General features: G+C 39.9%; 2 protein-coding genes across 3 annotated transcripts in view; both read right to left on the bottom strand.

The window, feature by feature from the left end:
* Positions 1 to 20,000, bottom strand: part of LOC138024371 (tetratricopeptide repeat protein 28-like) — a 153,223-nt gene that overhangs the window by 65,078 nt on the left and 68,145 nt on the right. The gene's annotated exons all lie outside the window — the stretch shown is intronic.
* On the bottom strand, positions 3,279 to 16,765 carry LOC138024623 (tetratricopeptide repeat protein 28-like). The gene is made up of 7 exons (XM_068871844.1): positions 16,405 to 16,765; positions 10,231 to 10,822; positions 9,896 to 10,026; positions 9,502 to 9,802; positions 9,349 to 9,426; positions 7,538 to 9,251; positions 3,279 to 6,793 (listed from the first exon to the last, which is right to left on the bottom strand). The coding sequence occupies exons 2-7, from the start codon at positions 10,762 to 10,764 to the stop codon at positions 6,774 to 6,776; spliced, it is 2,778 nt and encodes a 925-aa protein (XP_068727945.1). The 5' UTR covers positions 10,765 to 10,822; positions 16,405 to 16,765; the 3' UTR covers positions 3,279 to 6,773.

Below are 20,000 nucleotides of genomic sequence, written 5' to 3' on the forward strand. Positions count from 1 at the left end.
TTTCTATCTTCTTTGTATTTTTAAGTTTTTTATTATCCTATTCACATTTTTTATACGGCCCCATAAGCTATATTAGCTTTAATAAAACAGGTTTTATTGGTGTTACTAGCTACTCTTGCTTCAATATGTCAGTGATGTGGTTTCTTGCTAACCGTTTTAATGCTGCAACACCTCCGCTAAAGGTAGCTTATCGTGACTTGAGCCGAGGCGGGTTGGCGGGTTACCCCACCTTCAAGCGTTTACTTGGCAAAACGCGACCCCGGCTGGTCGGGTTAGCCGGTCTCGAAGACCGGGCAACGCGCCTCGGCGTGTTACCTATCATGTAAACGTGAGGCTGAAAAAATAAAAGTTTATGTAGACAGGTGGGTTACCCAACCTCCATGTGTACATGCCCTCAAAGGTCAGCTTTCTAACAACAAAAAAAATGACTACAAGATAAGAGGGATATTTTTTTCTGATGGTCACTCGGGGATACTCGGAAAAAAATCCGAGTGTTCCTTTGTAGAAGTCGAACGCACGACCTTCCTTCCGATGACTAGTTCGGATGCTCTACTACTGAGCTATAGGAGACTCATGGGAACGAGGCCATGGCACTAGTTTCAGTTGACAATTGTCCTCTTACAGTATACTTAAAGGAATGAGATTGCCGCAATGGCGTATTCTCGCTTTTGGTCATTTCTAACGGAATCTTCCTTTCCGTTACTAGTTCGGATCCTCTACCACTGAGATATAGGAGACTCGTAGGAACTAGGGCATGTCGACACTAGTTTCAGCTGACAATTGTCCTGCTATACTGCTACGAATGAAATTGTAGAAATGGTGAATTCTCGCTTTCGGTCATTTCCAACTGAATCTTTCTCTCCTCGTCACATGGTCGAATTTGTTATTTCCTCTTCCGATCTGGCCTTTTTACTACCTCTACATCATCGAATTCAAACGACAGTGACTGTCTTTCTTCCCTTGCAGAATGGCACCATTTATTGTAATTTCTTCCAATTTGACCGGTGTAAACCCTTTTTACTAGGGACTTTGAGATCTACTACAGCGACGAAAACGTCTCTTCTAAATGTAACTTTGCACAATCTTTAGCCTTTCGCGGTTATTTCATCTCACTCATTTCCTACAATGTGGGTGAATTATCTTGAAATTGAATGTATACCAGTGGTTTCAGTGTATAAATATAAAATGATATATTCGCATTTGTACTGGCTCACGTTGTCGTTAAAACTGTTGAAACCTCAAATTCAGTGATTTCAAGTTGTTTTTATGCAGAGTACAGCAATAAAATGCGTGCCGCACGTGCAGCACGATTATTTTTCCTCTTTTAACCAATCATATTATTAGCCGTAGCCGTATCCGTTTTCCCTACTATCCGAGTTCGCTGGCGGAGCATAGTTAATAGATGTAGGCTGGTTATGAAACTCGACAAGTTTCTTTGTTTCATGTTTTTGTTCGCTTTTTTGGCCTTGACCCTGCACAAAACCCGACAAAAACACGCTTTTTTCGGCAGGATAACCAATCAAGAGCTTGGACTAATTTATTTGAAATTAACTTGCGAACCAAAAACAAAAGATTGTGCAGGGTCACGGACGGTCGGTTCAACATCTAATTGCAATTATATTGTTTCTGCTTTTGAAAATCCCAGGGTTTCATAACCAGTCCCTAGATTAACTATGGGCGGAGGAACTGTTGGTCACGGCTCCTAAATTCCCCACAAAGGGACATAAAGAGAACAGAAAACACAGGCTGCCGTAACTTACAGCACCGCCCAAAACAAACAAGGTTAGCAAGATATTTGTTACACTTCCAGAGCAAGATAAACAAACCGGTATACTGTGGAATAAAGCTCACATAATTGCCCAGTCAAAGCGCGCGTACTATATCTGAGCGGCAGAAAAGAACTTAAAAGTAAACCCCATGCTGAGAGGAACTAATGATCTTTTGTGGAACCGGATAAAACAGAAATGTCTTTGTTGTTGATAACAAGGGGACAATTAGACAGTTCTCTGGTATTCCAATTACATCTGATAAGAAAGGTCAGTGAGATCACATTTGGGATGACGAAATGCACTTAATAACCGGCCCTGTTAAATCATCCGTTTTGAAAAACGATCGTATAGCTGCGACCATCTGCATCACAGCAGAAACCGAAAGTGAGAAGTGATCCTTGGCACTTATCTGAAAAAAAAAAAACCTAATTGTCGCTTACACACACCTGAAAACTTCAGTTGGCTCCAACGGGATCCGAACCCAAGACAATGGTGGTGCAATGCTCCGCCAACTGAGCTATGAAGCCACTCAGTGGAAAAAGGTCAATTTGTTGGGCTCTGTGTGTTCCCGTGGCGAGTGAAAGACTCGATGAATGAAATAAATGTATTTATTAAAAACGTAGCCACGGATATGAGATTTCCCGCATTTTTATTGGCTCGCCGGGCAAAGGCTATCAGTTCATATACCTGCTGTAACTAATATGGCCAAGAAACGCGTTAGAAATAAAGCGAGCTAAAAACCTTTTTTCAGCTCTGAGAAAAGATGGCCGACAAAAGCTGTTTTGGACCGGAATTGACCGAGGCAGAAATCGATGCTTTAGTCAACAATACACGCAAGAATGGTTGATCCTGGAGCTTTTAATAAAACAATTATTCTACTTGAGGTTGCTGGATATAAAATGATTATAACCGCCTCGGCGCCACGCGCCTCATTGGTTATCTATCACTTCATATCCAGCGCACTCTCGTAGAATAATTGTTAAAGATCCCAAGTGCGGGTCGTAGACGAAAGCTAAGTTAAAGTGATCCTCTACATGAAATTGAGATTAAAAAAAAAACAGGGGTTTTTCCCTTTTTGCCGCTTCGCGACGCGTCTTCGCGGCTCTCTCGCTGCGTCAACAAAACCCCCCCTGGGATCAGGGTACACTTATCTTGACAACTGCCCAGACAAGTTCGCGGATCACTTTCCTCTTTGGTCTATATCCCGCACCTCAAATATATACATTTATTTCATTCAGTCATTGGCTTTCAGTGTCAATTTTGTCAACTACCTAGCAATTTTTCAACTTTCCACGGCTTAGATACTCTTTTTAACAAACAAGAAGGCGTGTTCAAAAACAACTCCAACAACCCCATGAAGATAGAGATTGACAAGTTCGTCAGTTTTGTTGCGGACTTAACATCGTGTCGACCTATCAAATTGTCAAAACTTCAGTTGTTCTCTAATCACTCTGCAGTGAAACGAAAACAAATCATTTTCATACTGAATATCATCACACGCAGACAAGGTTCAGGAATAATTAATAGGAATCTCATTTATTGCCAGCTATCATGATGCGTTAATACAAGGGCAGTAAAAATACAGAATATACAGGCGGCGTACATCGGAGACTGCAAAGCTATACTGTAAATACCAAGTATACAATGAAAAATATTCTGAACATTTCTGGAGGCAAGAAAATATAGCTCAACTTAAAAAAGCTTTCAACAAACGCTTATTATAACACCAGAAACTCATAAAGGTTGAAACGTGTAACAGCCCCTTGTGTGCTGGGAAACAAGCTTCTGAATATTCAATTTGCTAAGTACCATATTTGGAACAACAAGAGCGAGGGGTTTCCAAATATGGTACTCAGCACTGAAACATTCAACCAATCAGTTTGCACTGAATATTCGGAAGCTGTGAACGCGCGTTACACGTTTCAACCCTTATGGGTTTCTGATAACACTTATATCAATACTTCTCGAATGAGCAAACATCGTCCTGACACCCTTGGTAGTCTGCACTGATTACATCATATTAGCGTACAAGTACGAATGTCAAAAGGAAATCTTACAGAAAGGTATCGAGAGATGCCGTCCAGTGACCTTGAACTGCCAGAAATGTCTGCATATATCCGACTACAAATAGTTATGCGCACTACCAGACTATGCAAACACAAGTGTGAATACCGAAATACCCGAGCTACAATAGCGTACATTTTATAACGTGAGAAAATACATTTGTCGCAGAAACCAAATACACAACGCGTTCCACGAATTCGTTTATTAGCTAATGAATTCATACAGGATTATAGGCAAGCTTGAATTTTTTGGAGGAAAAACATAAAAAGTGGTGGAAAACCTGTTCACTGCTTGTTTGAAAAGTCAACAAAATACTCTCCTTTGTAACTACGCTCAAGTTGCCATTTGCGCGGATTATATCGACAGACAATAAAATGGACATCGTGTTCTCATCGCAATTCTCTGTAAGTAAAGCACTGGTCAGTCAGTCTTCTCTTCTAAACCGCGTTAGAGTTTTCATTATGTTATTTACAAAATAACTACAGTAGACTATGACTAAATCACCTCCAATTTGTCGATAATACCTCACTTCACCACCCGTTTGAATTAAGAGGTTTCCTGGTCAGTATGCACTGGTCAAGCTATGCATTGATCGTAATCTCCGAACAAGTTTGCATTAAAAGCTCAAAAAGCTCATTTAAAAGGTTTCAACATTCATTCAACAAAGTTGAAAGGATGTTGAGCAAATGTTGACAACAAGTTGTGCGGAGACGGCTCAAATGGTTTTAACATGGCGCCAAAAATTGAGCTAACGTTTTGATTGCGAGGAACTAAGAACAAGAAACCAGACTCTCGCGTCCACTTACGGCCACCTGTGAGCATGCGTGCGTTCTGCAAAATGTTGAACGAACTGTTTAAACGGCTTCAGCTCCATTCAACATTTTCTAGAACAAAATAAATGTTGAATGAAAGTATAAATCAGTTTGAATTTTATAAAACACTCTTTCAACATTTTTGTTGAAGGACCTGTTCAAAAACTCCTAACATTTGGTTCAACAAAATGTTGAATGCATGTTGAAGCAAAAGTGGAAACCGTTTGAATGGGCCTTAAAACTAAAGGCCGAGATACTCTGGGCGACAAAGTCGCAGCGACAGGTCTCTGGGACAAGCTGCTCCGTGTTTATTACTTGCAAAACAAATCGCTGCGACGCAACGTCTGTTCGGTGCACAAGCAGTGATCTTGTGTGAGGGGGGATGTGAAATAGCATTCAAATTCAATATGGCGAACCATATGGAGCTCACTCATTGATTCATTTATATTTGTTGCAGGAAGTGTACACACGGTGCGACAACCGCTGCTTTCGCTAATTTTGTCGCCACGATCAGTTCCACGAATTCAAAGTGGTTTAAATTCGTGGGACTGATCGCAGCGACAAAATTCTGCTGCAGCGACAATGATTTTCACAAAATTAACTACGTGTCACTCGTGGCGAATTGTTGCGGCGACTTGTCCCTGTGACGTGTCGCAGCGACGTATCGCCTGATGTGTCCCGGCCTTAAAGAATCAAATATTTCTACTCATTATAATGAGTAGAAACATTCGGAAAATATAAATAAAGATATTTGAAATATTTGAGTAAAAAGACATCAAATACATCTTAATTAACAGATCAAACAAGACTCTTATATACTCGTTTTTAACCTTCTAGAAGTTACCCTAAGAATTTGCCCAAAAATATCACTCATATCCAAACGTTTCCACGATATTAAATTTCTACAGCTATTTTATTTTCAATGCTAGTACTTTTAGATTCTACAATCTTGGACAAAATTGTTGAGAAAACTCTGCTTTTGGACTAAACTCCGATCACGAGTATGAAAAATAAGCTCTCTTTTTGCCCCCACCCCCCCCTGATCAATGTTGCTAGACGAAACAAAGCATGTCGAACCTGGGCTTATCAACATGGTTGTAGGGGGGAGGGGGATCGCTAATAATGTGCGATATTGCACGATATTCTCAACCCTTTTTGTCCAAGATTGTAGACATATTCCTAACAAATCGCCCATTCTAAAAATATTTTCCCTTGGCCCCTCTGCGGCAATATCTTAGAAAAACCCCGTTTCTGAGAAACTTCCTGTCTGTTTGATTCTGGAAGTAACCTTTTTCTAGCAATTTCTTCAATAGAAAAGTTCGAGTCTTAAAACCTTCCACTTATCTCAATTAGAGGATTACGTAATTTCTACGTTCCTAGTTTTTTAGCTTCTAGAAAATTTTCCCAAAGATTCGGCCAATTTTAAAAAAAAATTAGCTGGAAAGGAATGGAAGGCTCATATACGGAGCTACAAATGAATAAAATAAGGGTGCGTTTCTTTGGGAGAATCCAAGATGGATTTACTATCTCAGATAACACAGATATTTCATTCTCAAAGAAACTACTATCCCAAAACGGATTTTCTGGCGTGAAAGCCCACTTTCAGCCGGTTAGGATTAACGTAATTTCTATCAACTTGAAGTTCTGCGAAAAATTTACGACTTTCTGTAAATTTCCGGTACATTGAATAACAAAATGGCACTGAAAACTCGCCATGATACAAGCAAATTGGCGGGAATGTGTACTTTCGCAAATTTACCCCTGGCCAAAGGTAGTATTTTCGGATCCGTCTCCCAAAGAAATGCACCGATCATGAGTCCTAAAAATCGGGAGTCAGATCTGATCTAATGAATCGACTCGGACAGTGAATTCCTCAGGTCAATAATACATTTTTTCGGGTTTTAGTAAAGATTTTAGCGAAATCCGCTTTTGGATACAAGGATCCGGATTTGGATTTCCCAAAGAAACCCACCCTAGGTCTATAAAAATACTTTTGAAACAAAACATATCTCTTGTCTTCCTTGACCGTTTATGAGGTTTAAATGCTTTAACACTTTCAAGAACTCATATGATAATTGAAGTAAGGAAAACGACATACTGACGCATCGGAGCACAATAAGTAGCTTTCTCAACTTTTGGATGCCGTTTCTGAAAAAAAAAAAGGTACGAAAGAAAAGGAAAAAAAATAGCCGCTTCGATTGTAATTAGGAATTTCGTTGTTTGATAAATGAAAAAAAAATTATTTTCATCGATAGCAATGTTTGTACATAATAATTACATGTGTTATGATGAAATGGACAAGTGGTCCTTTCACCTATCTGGAAAATTTTAACTCCTTCACATGCAGGAGCAATTAAATGAGCCCAACAAAATGAACTGCTCCAAAATGTATGGCTTCATAGCTCAGTTGGTAGAGCATTGCACTTCCATCGAATCCTGTTGGAGCCACTTGAATTTTTCAGGTGTCTGCTTTATAAACAGACAATTGCTTAAATTGTACAGATATTAAGTGCAAGGATCACTTCTCCCTCCACTTCAAAAATACATTTCTCAGTTTTATTCATTCATAATTACATATGCTTATAGATAATAGCAACAATTCCTATTCAACTAAGTGTCACATGTAGGCTACAGGCCTTCAATATCAAACTTCACTTTACACAGGTAACCGGCGATCACTGAATTATTTCGTTTCAGTGCATTGCATGGCTCAAACAGTTATCTGCAGAAAGCAAAGTTCCCGATCCGGTGAATGCAGGCATTACTTATTTCAGTGGACCAATTTTAACCATTTCTCAGTGAAGAACTTACCTCTTGACAACTTGCTGACTAAAAACCTCTACAATGTAATTCCTTTCAGTAATTAAAATAATATTCGAAAAAAACACTTACCATTCTTTTCAAGCTCGTGGTGCCCAAATTCGAACGTGACATCATCGCCAATTAGCACAAATGGCGCCCAGTCTTTTACGGCAGAATACTTCTCCGTCTCCCGAAGAGATTTCATAGCATATTGAAGAGCTAAACTTGCACTTTTTCTATCTGCCAAGTGTTGATAGAATTTTTTCATGAACAGCAAGGTTGCCTCATCATCGATTGCCCAGAGTGACACCAGAACAGACCGGGCACCAGCACACAGAAAAGCTCTTGCTATTCCTACTACACCCTCAGAATTGACCTCTCCCCGGCCACTGTGACAAGAGCTCAGAACAACCAGTCTTGCCCGAAGACCAACTGCACGAACATCACTCATTGTTAACATGAAATCTTCCTTTTCTGGAATGTGGGATGCGCGTTCAGGATTTGGGGCCAAAGCAATTTCTCCAAATTTCGAATCTCCATGTGCTGCAACATGGATTAAAGCAACTGACTTCATTCTTTTCAGCACCTCAGCTTTCGTTGCATTTCTTCCAGTGAGAGGAGCGGTCTGCAGAAGTTCTCCAATCATCTCCACCTCTTGTATAGCGCACGGCAACTGCTCGGAAATGGGTTCACCATTTTCGTCAGTGACTTCCTTTAAGCACGGATCACCCACAAGCAGAGCTTCACTGTTACTGTAGAAGTTGTCAGGTGCACTTGTAATGAGTTTTAAAGCGGACAATGAGGGAACAGTACGGATCCTGACAGAGTCACTTAATGCAGAAAAAGGAGCCAAGCAAAATGGTCCATCAGGAACAAACATTAAGTCATCACCTTGAAGCAAGTCTGCAATGGGACTGATTAAGACATCAAACAAAGGCTGCAAAGAGTTATTATCGGAGAGGGTCAAAGACTGAAAGGTCTCGGAAAGAGCTTCCCTACCGCAAAACAAGTGTCTGCGTAGCTTGTCAAGTGTACGATTCTCGCATCGGACAACAGTCCCCGCGCCAATCTGTTTCAAAGTAGTTTCTATCAGTGAAGCGGCACTTCCATTTTTTATTTCATTTTGCCTAAAGTTTATTCCACTTCCTCGTCTCAGAAGCCAAAAACTGATAGTGTTCCCTTCAAGTGCTATGAAAACTGTTTGTAAGGGCAAATATTTCATAACAGCGGAGATAGTTTCCGTCGTCGCAACTGCCGAGGAAGGTTCTTCATCAACTCCAAATTGCACCTTCAACGTGTCTGTCAAAGCCTGTGCTCGTCCTTGTTCAGCAGCAAACAAAGCCTCATCAACCTCTCCATTCTTTAAAAGCGCTCTCCATAGAGCTGTGTATGCAAACTGATTTTTGTCGCGAAAACTTATTTTCCATGCATCTTCTGATTGAAGAAGACGCCTAACTTCATCGAAATGTTTTATGCTTAGACGATAAAAACTAAGGCCTTTGCACAACAAGCCTAAATTTTCATGAACAAGACCAAGGTTATAGCAACCGGTTCCCTGTCCTACTGGATCCTCCGTTTCTTTGCAAATGGTAAGCTGTTGTTCCCAAAGGAGAAGAGCATTTTCAAGTTCACCCATTCTGTCATAAGCCTTGGCGAGATTACCAATGGCCTTTCCCTCCCCGACCCTATCCCCTACTTCTTTTGCAATGCTAAGATGTTGTTCATGATACTCTATGGCTCGCGTAAAATAGCCCAGACTGAGATAAGCGTTGCCGAGATTACCATTGGCTGCTCCCTCCCGGCCCTATTCCCTACTTCCATTGCAATGCTAAGATGTTGTTCGTAATACTCTATGGCTCGCTCAAAATTGCCCAGATTGAGATAAGCGTTGCCGAGATTACCTTGGCTCCTCCCTCCCCGGCCCTATTCCCTACTTCCATTGCAATGCTAAGATGTTGTTCGTAATACTCTATGGCTCGCTTGAAATTGCCCAGACTGAGATAAGCGTTGCCGAGATTACCATTGGCCGTGCCCTCCCCGGCCCTATCTCCTACTTCCATTGCAATACTAAGATGTTGTTCGTGATACTCTATGGCTCGTTTAAAATTGCCCAGACCTTGATAACCGTTCCCGAGATTACCATTGGCCCCTCCCTCTCGGGCCTTATTCCCTACTTCCATTGCAATGCTAAGCTCTTGTTCGTAATACTCTATGGCTCGCTTAAAATTGCCCAGACTGAGATAAGCGTTGCCGAGATTACCATTGGCCTTGCCCTCCCCGGCCCTATCTCCTACCTCCTTTGCAATGCTAAGATGTTGTTCGTGATACTCTATGGCTCGCTTAAAATTGCCCAGACTGAGATAAGCGTTGCCGAGATTACCATTGGCCTTGCCCTCCCCGGCCCTATCCCCTACTTCTTTTGCAATGCTAAGATGTTGTTCGTGATACTCTATGGCTCGCTTAAAATTGCCCAGACTGTCATAAGCGTTGCCGAGATTACCATTGGCATTGCCCTCCCCTGCCCTATCCCCTAATTCTTTTGCAATGGTAAGATGTTCCTCGTGATACTTTATGGCTCGCTTAAAATTGCCCAGACTGAGATAAGCGTTGCCGAGATTACCATTGGCCCCCCCCTCCCCGGCCCTATTCCCTACTTCCATTGCAATGCTAAGATCTTGTTCGAAATACTCTATGGCTCGCTTGAAATTGCCCAGACTGAGATAAGCGTTGCCGAGATTACCATTGGCCTTGCCCTCCCCGGCCCTATCCCCTACTTCCATTGCAATGCTAAGATCTTGTTCGTAATACTCTATGGCTCGCTTAAAATTGCCCAGACTGAGATAAGCGTTGCCGCGATTTCCATTGGCTTTTCCCTCCCAGGCCCTATTCCCTACTTCCATTGCAATGCTAAGATCTTGTTCGTAATACTCTATGGCTCGCTTGAAATTGCCCAGACTGAGATAAGCGTTGCCAAGATTACCATTGGCCCCTCCCTCCCCGGCCCTATCTCCTACTTCCTTTGCAATGCTAAGATGTTGTTTGTAATACTCTATGGCTCGCTTAAACTTGCCCAGACTGAGATAAGCGTTGCCGAGATTACCACAGGCTTTTCCCTCTCCAGCACTGAAACCTATTTCTTTAAAAATCCTTAATGCTTTTGTGTAATCCCTCTTGGCCTGTTCAAAATAAGCCAAGCCATAATAATAACCGCCCAGATTGAAATATGCAATACCCTCCCCTTTTCTGTTTCTTTCTTTTCTGGCAACGCTAAGCTCTTGTATGTGCTGCTCGAAAACGTTCATCTTTTTGTCTGCCATTCTTGATTACAAGAACTCTTGAGAACAAGGAAGGTCGTCTTTGAAAGAGAAGGCGTTCCTTGAAAAATACGAAAGAAAGCATGAGAAATTCAATGCACTGTTCACAAATGCTGCAGGTACGTCGCAAAACCAACACTGAAGAGACGACCGGTCATTATGATCCTAACAAGGACGGTTTTCTGATCATGTTGACGTCAAACTCTTTACTTCTTTTGTTGAACCCTTTGTCTGATTTAAACTGAATTTTTAAAGAAAGAATTGACCGCACAAAATAGACGTATTTAAATGGCATAAATGTGTCCCATATCAGACTTAACTCAGCCAAAGCAATACTGTTGTCTTTTTGTCATCATATTTTCCTGATCAAATCAAATTGCTCGTGTGATACCACTGCTTAAAGCTGGTTGTCAATCACTTTTTATGACATACAGACTGCTCTAAATGTCCCCTAGATTCTCAGTTTCCCTAGAAAGTAATTATCTATAACTGTCTTGTAAGTGGCTTAAATAAATTACAGCACATTTACATTACACCACATCATCACAGTATACATTACACTAAGTTTACGTTTTCTCTACTTTTCGTATTACTAACTGTTTACCACTGATTGACCTGTACAAGACGTTATCTTGCGCTTGATGGCAATGAATATGCCATAGGTGTGTGTTTATTTACATTATAAGGCCTTTGTTATAGTGGATAGAAAAAATTCTGCTTCATAAACGTAAATACTAAGGTGTCCATTATATTGGCGTAATTTGTTTGGTTTCACGTCCATTAATATGCACCCGCGCTCCGAAAGGATCAATTCTCGTTCCCTTATTTTTCTTATCCTATGTTTATGACTTCAGTGATGTATTCAACTACCAGACCTGATTTTATTTGCAATTGCTGATATGACGATGCTAGTCTCTTAGGTCTGATTATCTGGTTACCTAGTTCAAGGCAAAGAAACTTCCAGTAAACTCTCGCAAAACTTATTCTTTATTCTATTTAAGCATCGAGAGAAAAGACGTCATCTTTTAATGCAAATCTGCATAAAATTATAAAAGAACTGAACAAATCCTAGAACGGCCTTTCTTGGGGATGTGCTTGACTAACATCTTTCTTGGAAACCCTGTATTTCTCAATTGGCTTGCAAAATCTCTGAATCCTACAGCATTTAATTTCAGGTACAGTTGCTTTTCTAAATTTTGTTTACGAACTCTGTACTACTGTTTAGTTTATCCTTATAGTCATTATTGTATTATTGTGCATGTACAAATCCAATCTTCGTAGTCTTGTCTCTTTGCAAAGCGTACAGTCAAAATAGTTCCGAAATCAATCACTGAGACCCAATCTTCAAAGAAATAGAACTATCAAATTTTCGGATTTTAGATTACAAGAACTGGGCAACTTTATGTATTCTTATAAACATTGTCTTCCACCATCAAGGTTTTATTCTTAATTTTCTATTGAAAACCACGTCTATGACTTTTTCACTAGATTTGAAGAATGATTTTCACCTTCAACTCTGTAGAACTATTCTTCGCAACTTCCGCTACCTTCTTAGCACTAGAAAGCTGGTGGCAACAGAAAAGAGGTTAAGAGTGATGCATACTTCCCTTTTTTGCAATGGAAACACGAAATAAACAAAACTAAAGCCTTAGAATACCCTTCAGATTCATCAAATTGTATGGCACCCACTTTGAAATAGGGAGACGAGTAAGGCTTCTAGAACGCTATCTAAAAACATCATTTACCATGATTGTAAAAATTTCGTGAGCATTGCAAGTCGTTTGGCGTGAATAGTGCACATGAACATTCCAGAACTAAATTTGTCATGAACGCGTGGTTAGTGTTTGGGGAGAAAATTGAAACTTCATCGTCAGGTGCTGTCGTCCTCCAAATTTTACCATTTCAAGTCGTTGTCAAGACGAGAACGGCAAAGAAATCTATCAAAATGCAAAACGCAGGTGCAGTGCGTGAAAAACCATTGTTTTTACTTATTGAACTTATTGTTATGTTGCATTCTCGCAGCCGTTGTCGTCGTCATCCTTTCTTAGTCCACGCTTCTCCGGATATTTTTGAATCCGCAACTTTACTTCGCATTTGAGTGGTTTACAGTGATTGAAAATACCTAAACTAAACAAAGAAATAATCGAAGAAACGAAAAATAGAAGCCAAATATATTCCCATGATCCATCCACCTACAACCCTTCAATGTGACTGAATGGCCCTCTTTCCTGTTTGATAAATCACGACAAAGCAGCAAACCATCATCATGGAACAGAAGAGTATCCGATTTGCAGCCATCAGAGCCACACGTACGGCCCTCACTACAATAGCCTCCCACGTCTGCTGAAACGAAAAACCAGTTCCGTTCAACGCCACTATTAAAAAACCCAATAAGCATTGACTAATATGTTGTGCATAGCCAATCACATGCTGCGAAAGAATGCCACAAAAAAACACGAGTTCACGCAAAACTGGAAAACAGCCCCTGCTTGGTCCGTAATCCACGAGGTGATTTTTCGATTCCGCAGATGTTAGTGGGGGAGTTCAAGAGAAGTTGAGGAAACATCTGCAATGGATGAAGAGTTGAAAGCTCTGAAAAAAGGCACTCAAAACTGGTCGATTAGAGGAATGCACGGCTTATGCACCAGCTGCAGGTAAACTGTGTGTAATTGGGCAAATAGTCCAAAGATGTACCCGCATTGTACTACCAAGCAAGCTAAGATATCAAGCAATTGCCTTGATCCATGAGGGAGGGACACTTGGGAATTGTCAGGACAAATGAAAATCAGAAAAGTAAAGTATGGTGGCCTTGCATGGATAAGGCAGCGCAAAAATTCTGCAAATAGTGCTGGTTGCTTGTCCAAATCCACCAAAGCCATTGAAGCCAAGAGCATTGCCAGAATGCCATTGGCAAGACATGGGTGTACATCTTCTAGTATGACCACTCCCAACTGGACATTCGATTATGGTCATTGTTGACTACTTCAGCCGTTATTATGAGTATGTGGTCATGACATCAACCACCAGTGAGAAAGTAATTGACAATGTCGAAGAGAATTTTAGCCACCATGGTCTTCCCTTAACAGTGAAGTCAGACAATGAACCTCCATTCAGCTAAAATGAATGCCAGGAATACTGTAAGCAGAATGGAATTGTGCCCCTTGAAACATTACAGGACTGTCATTAAGGGCCGGGAGCCGGGGGCTGGGGATTTCCTCCAGCTACTATGAGCACGACCCCCGGCTACTTTAAAATAAAACCAAAAATAGCTTCGAGAAAGTCTACCTTGAGAATCAAATATCTATGAAAGAAAATGAGTAAACTTGAAATTTCTGGAACATGCGAAACCTCTGCTTTACAATAAATGTAAGTTGGAGTTCGTCCACAAAAAGACCTTCGCCAGGTTTCTGTTTCGAAATGTAGACGCACAACTCTCAGATGTCAATTTCAATAAATTATGTCAAGATCGAGGCAGAGGAAACTCGAGACCTTTTTTTACGAGTGCAGCCTTAAGTTAATCGAGTCAAAGAAATGTAGACCCCAATATCTGTCCATTTGCGCCGAGCGGTCAGGAAAAACAGAAGTGTCATTTTTCACTGCAGACGTATATTTCACTGTAATATGTCTGTGCTCGCGGGCTAACAGTCAGAGCGGCACGGAATGTTCTGGAAGTACAGTACTTATCATGTTTGTGTTCAAATTATTATGTTTGGGAAGAAACCATGCTAAAAAGAAAAAAAATCAAGGACAGCGTGCAACTTGCAACTTTTTTCCTTGGAACAAAGCTGGGGATTTTAGGACACCAATCTTATACCCAAATATAAATATTCATAGACAAAAATAAGATCGACGGAGCACCCGCGGGAAATTGTGAGCTATGTTACATCCAAAACACCTCAGCTCCTAATCAGAGTAAAATGCTTCAAGGCCATGAGTTTCTGGTCAAAATAACTCATAACCTCACAATTTGTATGATAATGTATGTTTGCACTTGTGCATTTGGTTTGCTGTTAACTTCGATGTTTGACCCAACAATCTTAATAAATTTTAGTTCATCTCATGTGAAGTCCAATGCTTGGCGGCCAGGTCCTAACACAAGATCAGTTTTTTAAAAATTATCTCGACATGGCTGGAAACAGAGAAGTGTGTCAAATACAAAGAAACAGCAATTTTACTTTGTCTTGGTTTTTGAACTCTGAACAACCAAAACGATACAAGACGTGTGTACAAGAAGGCACTCAAGCTTAGAAAACTTAATGCAAACAAAGCGTTAACGATAGCCAAAGTAAAAATAGGTCCGCAATGCGTACATGTGTGGCTTACAAAATTGAGCTGCTTTAATGGGGAAGGTTACAAATTAAAAGGATCTGTTTTGTCATTGATTTTCTATTAGTAGAGCTAATATCGGATTACAGTTAGTCAATATTGTTCCTCTCAATCAATAAAATAAGATAATTGACATACAACCGTCCTGAAATGCTTATTTTCAAGATGAGGGTTATTGGGCAAAGTTTTATGGAGGTGTCATTTTGACAACAGAGGTTGCACATGTAACCTGAGGAGTTGAGTAACTGAAAAAATGTCAGCATCATGTCTTATAGTGGGCTGATAGCTTCAGTCATGATTTTGTTTAAGTAACCAAGTGGAATTGAGTTCTGAGTTTGTCCAGGGCAAGTGATGTGAAATCAACTCCAGGGAAGCATTTCATATGAATGTTTTTGGCATTTTGTGTACCAGGGCAGGAGCACAAAACTTTGCAGAAGGGCTGGGACATACAGGAAATGATGTAACCTTCACTAGAAGCCACATTGGGAGCTTGATTTGGTTTGAATGTAGGACTTATTTTTGACAATATATGCATTTAAAGTATCATAATGCTGAATTTTTAATAAAGAAACAGAAAAATTTAGTTGACGTAAGTGGCTACATATTGCCGGTTGTTTAATGTGCAATAAGTCACCGGAAAAGTCCATTTTGTCACCAAGAGAATCATTTCTGAGTCTTAGAAAAAGCCAAAAGTCATGATTCGTGAGTTTTTTGTTCAGAACCAGCCTGAGCTTCTTGACCAATAGAGTAGCAGCATAAAAAGCACAAAGCTTCACATTATTTCTCATACAATCCCTCACAAAATTAATCAGCTAGGGGATGAAATGCACTCGAGTTATCTCAAATCAAAAAATGCCAGAAGATACCATTCCGAATTCGGAAGCTTTTACTCAAATCAATTAAAAAAACAAAATACTGCTATACATGCACTACTATTACAGTATTTTTGAAGCTGCATGCATCCTTTGAAGAATGAGGAATACAAGATTACATGCTATTCATATGCCAACAAGTGGATGCATATTGATTTCTAGAATCTACACTTGTAGATTTGCCTCAATTTAAGCTTAAGACCCTAAGCACTTACAAGTATTACTTTCAATTCTTCGTTCATCCAAAGGGAAAATTAAATCAGACATGTATCACAGGTGTATGGAAAAGGGTGTCTTTCACATAAATAATGGCAGTGAGAATTCTCACTGTAACCCACAAACATAACATAATTTATAGTACAAATTATACGTAATCAGAGCTTGTTTGCATTGTGTGCATGTACATTTTTTACAATAAAGCTTGAAGTAATGATGAGCAACTTACCACTGTTGGTCCTGAAACAGACTGATGCTCTTTTGTGTGAGCTCAAGCAGTGGCTTCATCAAGGGAAAGAACTCTGCAATGGTGATTTGATGAGGTTGTTACACTTGTCTATCAAAATTAGTCTCTGAATAAATACTTCTAAAAGGTTTGACTCTCCTAACAAAAATTATTTACCGGTAAAACCACACACATCACAATGCAAACAGAACATCGTAACTTCGGAATACAGCTGCAACTTTTAAGAGATACATGTACAGTAACTTTACACGAGGTGTAAAATTATTCCCACCCATCCCTTGGTAGTGTTCTAAGTATCTTATTCTGAAGTGGATAGTCGTAGTGGAAAATACCACCCATTCACTTGAAATGTTGTTAAGTATATTCTAAAGCGGATATGCTGATACATGTACGTAGTAAAAATAGTTTAAACATCAATTAAAGTATAGAAATGGTGAAGTAGTTGGATACACGGACACGCAACATCATGTCCTTAAGTGAAACTGTGTTCATACACACCTCAAAGAGTATTTGCACCGAGATCAGAAGATGTACCAAGTCATATTTACTGATCAGTTTTGTCAAGAGTCATAAGAGGATCAGAAGGGGTACTCTAAGTACATGTAGATGGGTTAAGATTTCTCTGGATGCTGCTGGCATAGACACAATGCTGTTCAATCCACATCGCACCACAGCAGTGTCCACTACTGCGGCTAAAGGGAATTCAGTCAGCTTGCAAGAGATTCTTAATACTAACAGCTGCTTGGTCTTCTATGACCACAATTTCTTGTTTTATGATACATGTAACCCTATTGTTAGAGCAACAGTTTGCAACAGGTGCTTTTAATGTTGCTGTTATGTAATAACTAATTGTTGTCTGTAAGGGATGACATGGTAACAAACCTGTGTACAGTATGTTGTGGAGTTTGACTTCATGTGGCTGACTTGCTTTGAAAATTTCTCATGTAAGCCACAGGCCACAGGCCACAAGTAACGACGTAGAATTTAAAAATAAAGAGACTTAACTGTAAGGTGAAGTTTGATTGGAATTCTGCCGAGTTACAGCTGTGCCTTTAAACAATTATTGTATGAGGTTTTTGTGATATCCAGAATAATCAAGGTCGAGGTAGGGGTGAGGCTGATAACCCTTACCGAGACCTTGATTATTCTGGATATCACAAACACGGAATCTAATAATTGTTTTATTATACATTGAACCGAGCAAACCTGGAAGTCATGTTTTTGCTTCTTCACTGAGGGCAAGCAACACACCGCGTGAACTTGACATGATTACCCTAAGATATCATGCACCGCGGTCATACACGACATGATTACCCGTGACCTTGAGTGTCCTTGACATGATTATGGTATAATCTGCAGCTAGATGACGTCCCAGGCACTGATTTCAAAAATTCATTGTACGCTTTCGGCCAATCAGAAAAGAGATAGTGAGTTGAATGTATAATAAGAGGGATTACATGCAGTGTCCGAAATTTACTTTTTAATTGGTGCAGGCACCAGGTGCCGATAAATAATAAAAAAATTTCAGTCGCCAGATGCAAAAGTTTCGTCGCAAAAAGTGTCCATAATTTTTGTTTTTGATCATAGACAGAAAAAATGAATTTCTAAAACACATTTTAAAGCAGAGCTTCAAGTATTCATATTTCCTACTTTCCGAATGATCGGAAAAGGGTCAGAGACTACACTTAGACCTTTCAATGCGTTTCCATTGAAACAAATCGAAAGGTGTCGAAGTTTGAAGATTGGACATAACACCTGTTTCGTTAGGCATGTACTTACCCAGTACAAAAGGCGGGCTAGCATAAATTACTAGACTGTTACTCACAACTGATTGACTGTTGCATACCCGGTGAAAGGAATACTGACATAAGTTTCATAAGTTTTGTAGTTGCTACAACAAGTTGAAAAATTGTCAAGACACTTTCATTAAAAAACACTTTTCTAGCCTTTAATACCTGCCGTATCTAGAATTTAAACCTTTCCCACTTCCCCTACCCTCTCCCGCTTTTAATGTTGACTGTTTAAGTTTTCGACATTTTTTTTTTGTCTTGCTAGCAACACCGATAAGGGGGGAGGGGGACTGCAGTGTGCATCTTCAGTTCCCGCGGCCCTACTCCCGTCTGAACTTGTAGCTCAGTCGGTAGAGCAGGGGTGATCTAACCCGTAGGTCATGGGTTCAATTCCCACCCTGGTCAGAGATTTTCTGTGTACGTGCGTGGGCCCATTTTCATTAGTAGGGCTAACGCTCGAATGGTACATATGGGGTAGAAAACTAGCACTTCACATTTAACACTCTAATCAGTTAAGTCTGTTTGTATAACAATGTTTGCTAAGAATTGATTTTTGTGAAAGTGGATGCTCCCTTTAAATGGAATGCGATCGCAGTTAAAGGAGGTAAGGGTAGAGGTACACCTTATTTAAAGGGCCACTATGACGAAAATCGCATCTTTTCTACCGAAGCCATTTTAAGACATAAAATAAGTAAAGACCTAAATAAGACCTAAATAAGTAGCCTGCATGAGAAGAAAAATGCTCTTTACTTTTTTCAATTATCTCTTTTTGTTCCAGAGATATTCAAGTTTTAAAATATGCAAATTAGCCAAGTGATGACGTCATACACTCAACCAAATTTTGATCAAATATGATGAAAAAGGATATCTCAGCCAATTTGCATCAAAAATGTTTGATTCTTTGCAGTAAGATTCTACTAAATGTGCTCCACAATTTGAGCTTAACAGTTTAGTTACTATGGCAACATACTGGGTTCCAGATTTCTCCAATATTCAGCCTTCGACGGCTCAATGAGCCGCCTCCTCAGAAAGCTTGACCGTCTCCTTCCAGTCAGAAAATGTCGGACAACACATTTTTAGCTCGAACGTGAAGTCACTGTAGATATTACAAAAGCTTGAAAAACGTTTGTTTCACGTACAAATTCGCGTCCGCAATATTTTTTGGCGTCGCGCACATGAAATGTTTATTTAACTAACATTGCAGTATTTCTTTTCAGACTCCAAGCAAGTGTCAATTCCATATGTGAAATTTCGTCTCTTTAAAATCCCCCAGATTGCACTAAATTGCATCTGTGAGTGTGGTAGAAAAGTAGCAAGATTCACTATTTCATCTTATGTAATTAAGTCCGTTTATGTATAACAATGTTTTTGCTAAGAATTGATTTTTCCGAAAGTGGATGCTCCCTTTTAATGGAATGCGAAACGCAGTTAAAGGAGAGGTAATTCTTTGTTTCACATTCACAAACAACAGCTAATTTTTACATGTTGGCGTGTGTGTTTTAGATGTCACATGTTGACCGAAATGTGCTTGTTTAAGCAAATTATTCCGAAATTGGTTCTTTATATTTCTAGTGCTACTGTAAAAAGCGAAAGGATGGAAATCACACTTTTTGATCTAAGTCGAATTATGGATGTGAGATCAGACTTGACTCACAGAAAGGCACTGAAATGGCTTCAAAATTACGTCATACCGAAACTCATGCCAAAAATCCAGTTTATTGCTGGCCATTTTTCCATTCACAGCTAGCAGATCAGAGAATTAAACCTTTTTTTTTTTTTCAAAACACC

Source organism: Montipora capricornis, chromosome 11, assembly GCF_036669925.1.
Source record: "Montipora capricornis isolate CH-2021 chromosome 11, ASM3666992v2, whole genome shotgun sequence".
Lineage (NCBI taxonomy): Eukaryota > Metazoa > Cnidaria > Anthozoa > Scleractinia > Acroporidae > Montipora > Montipora capricornis.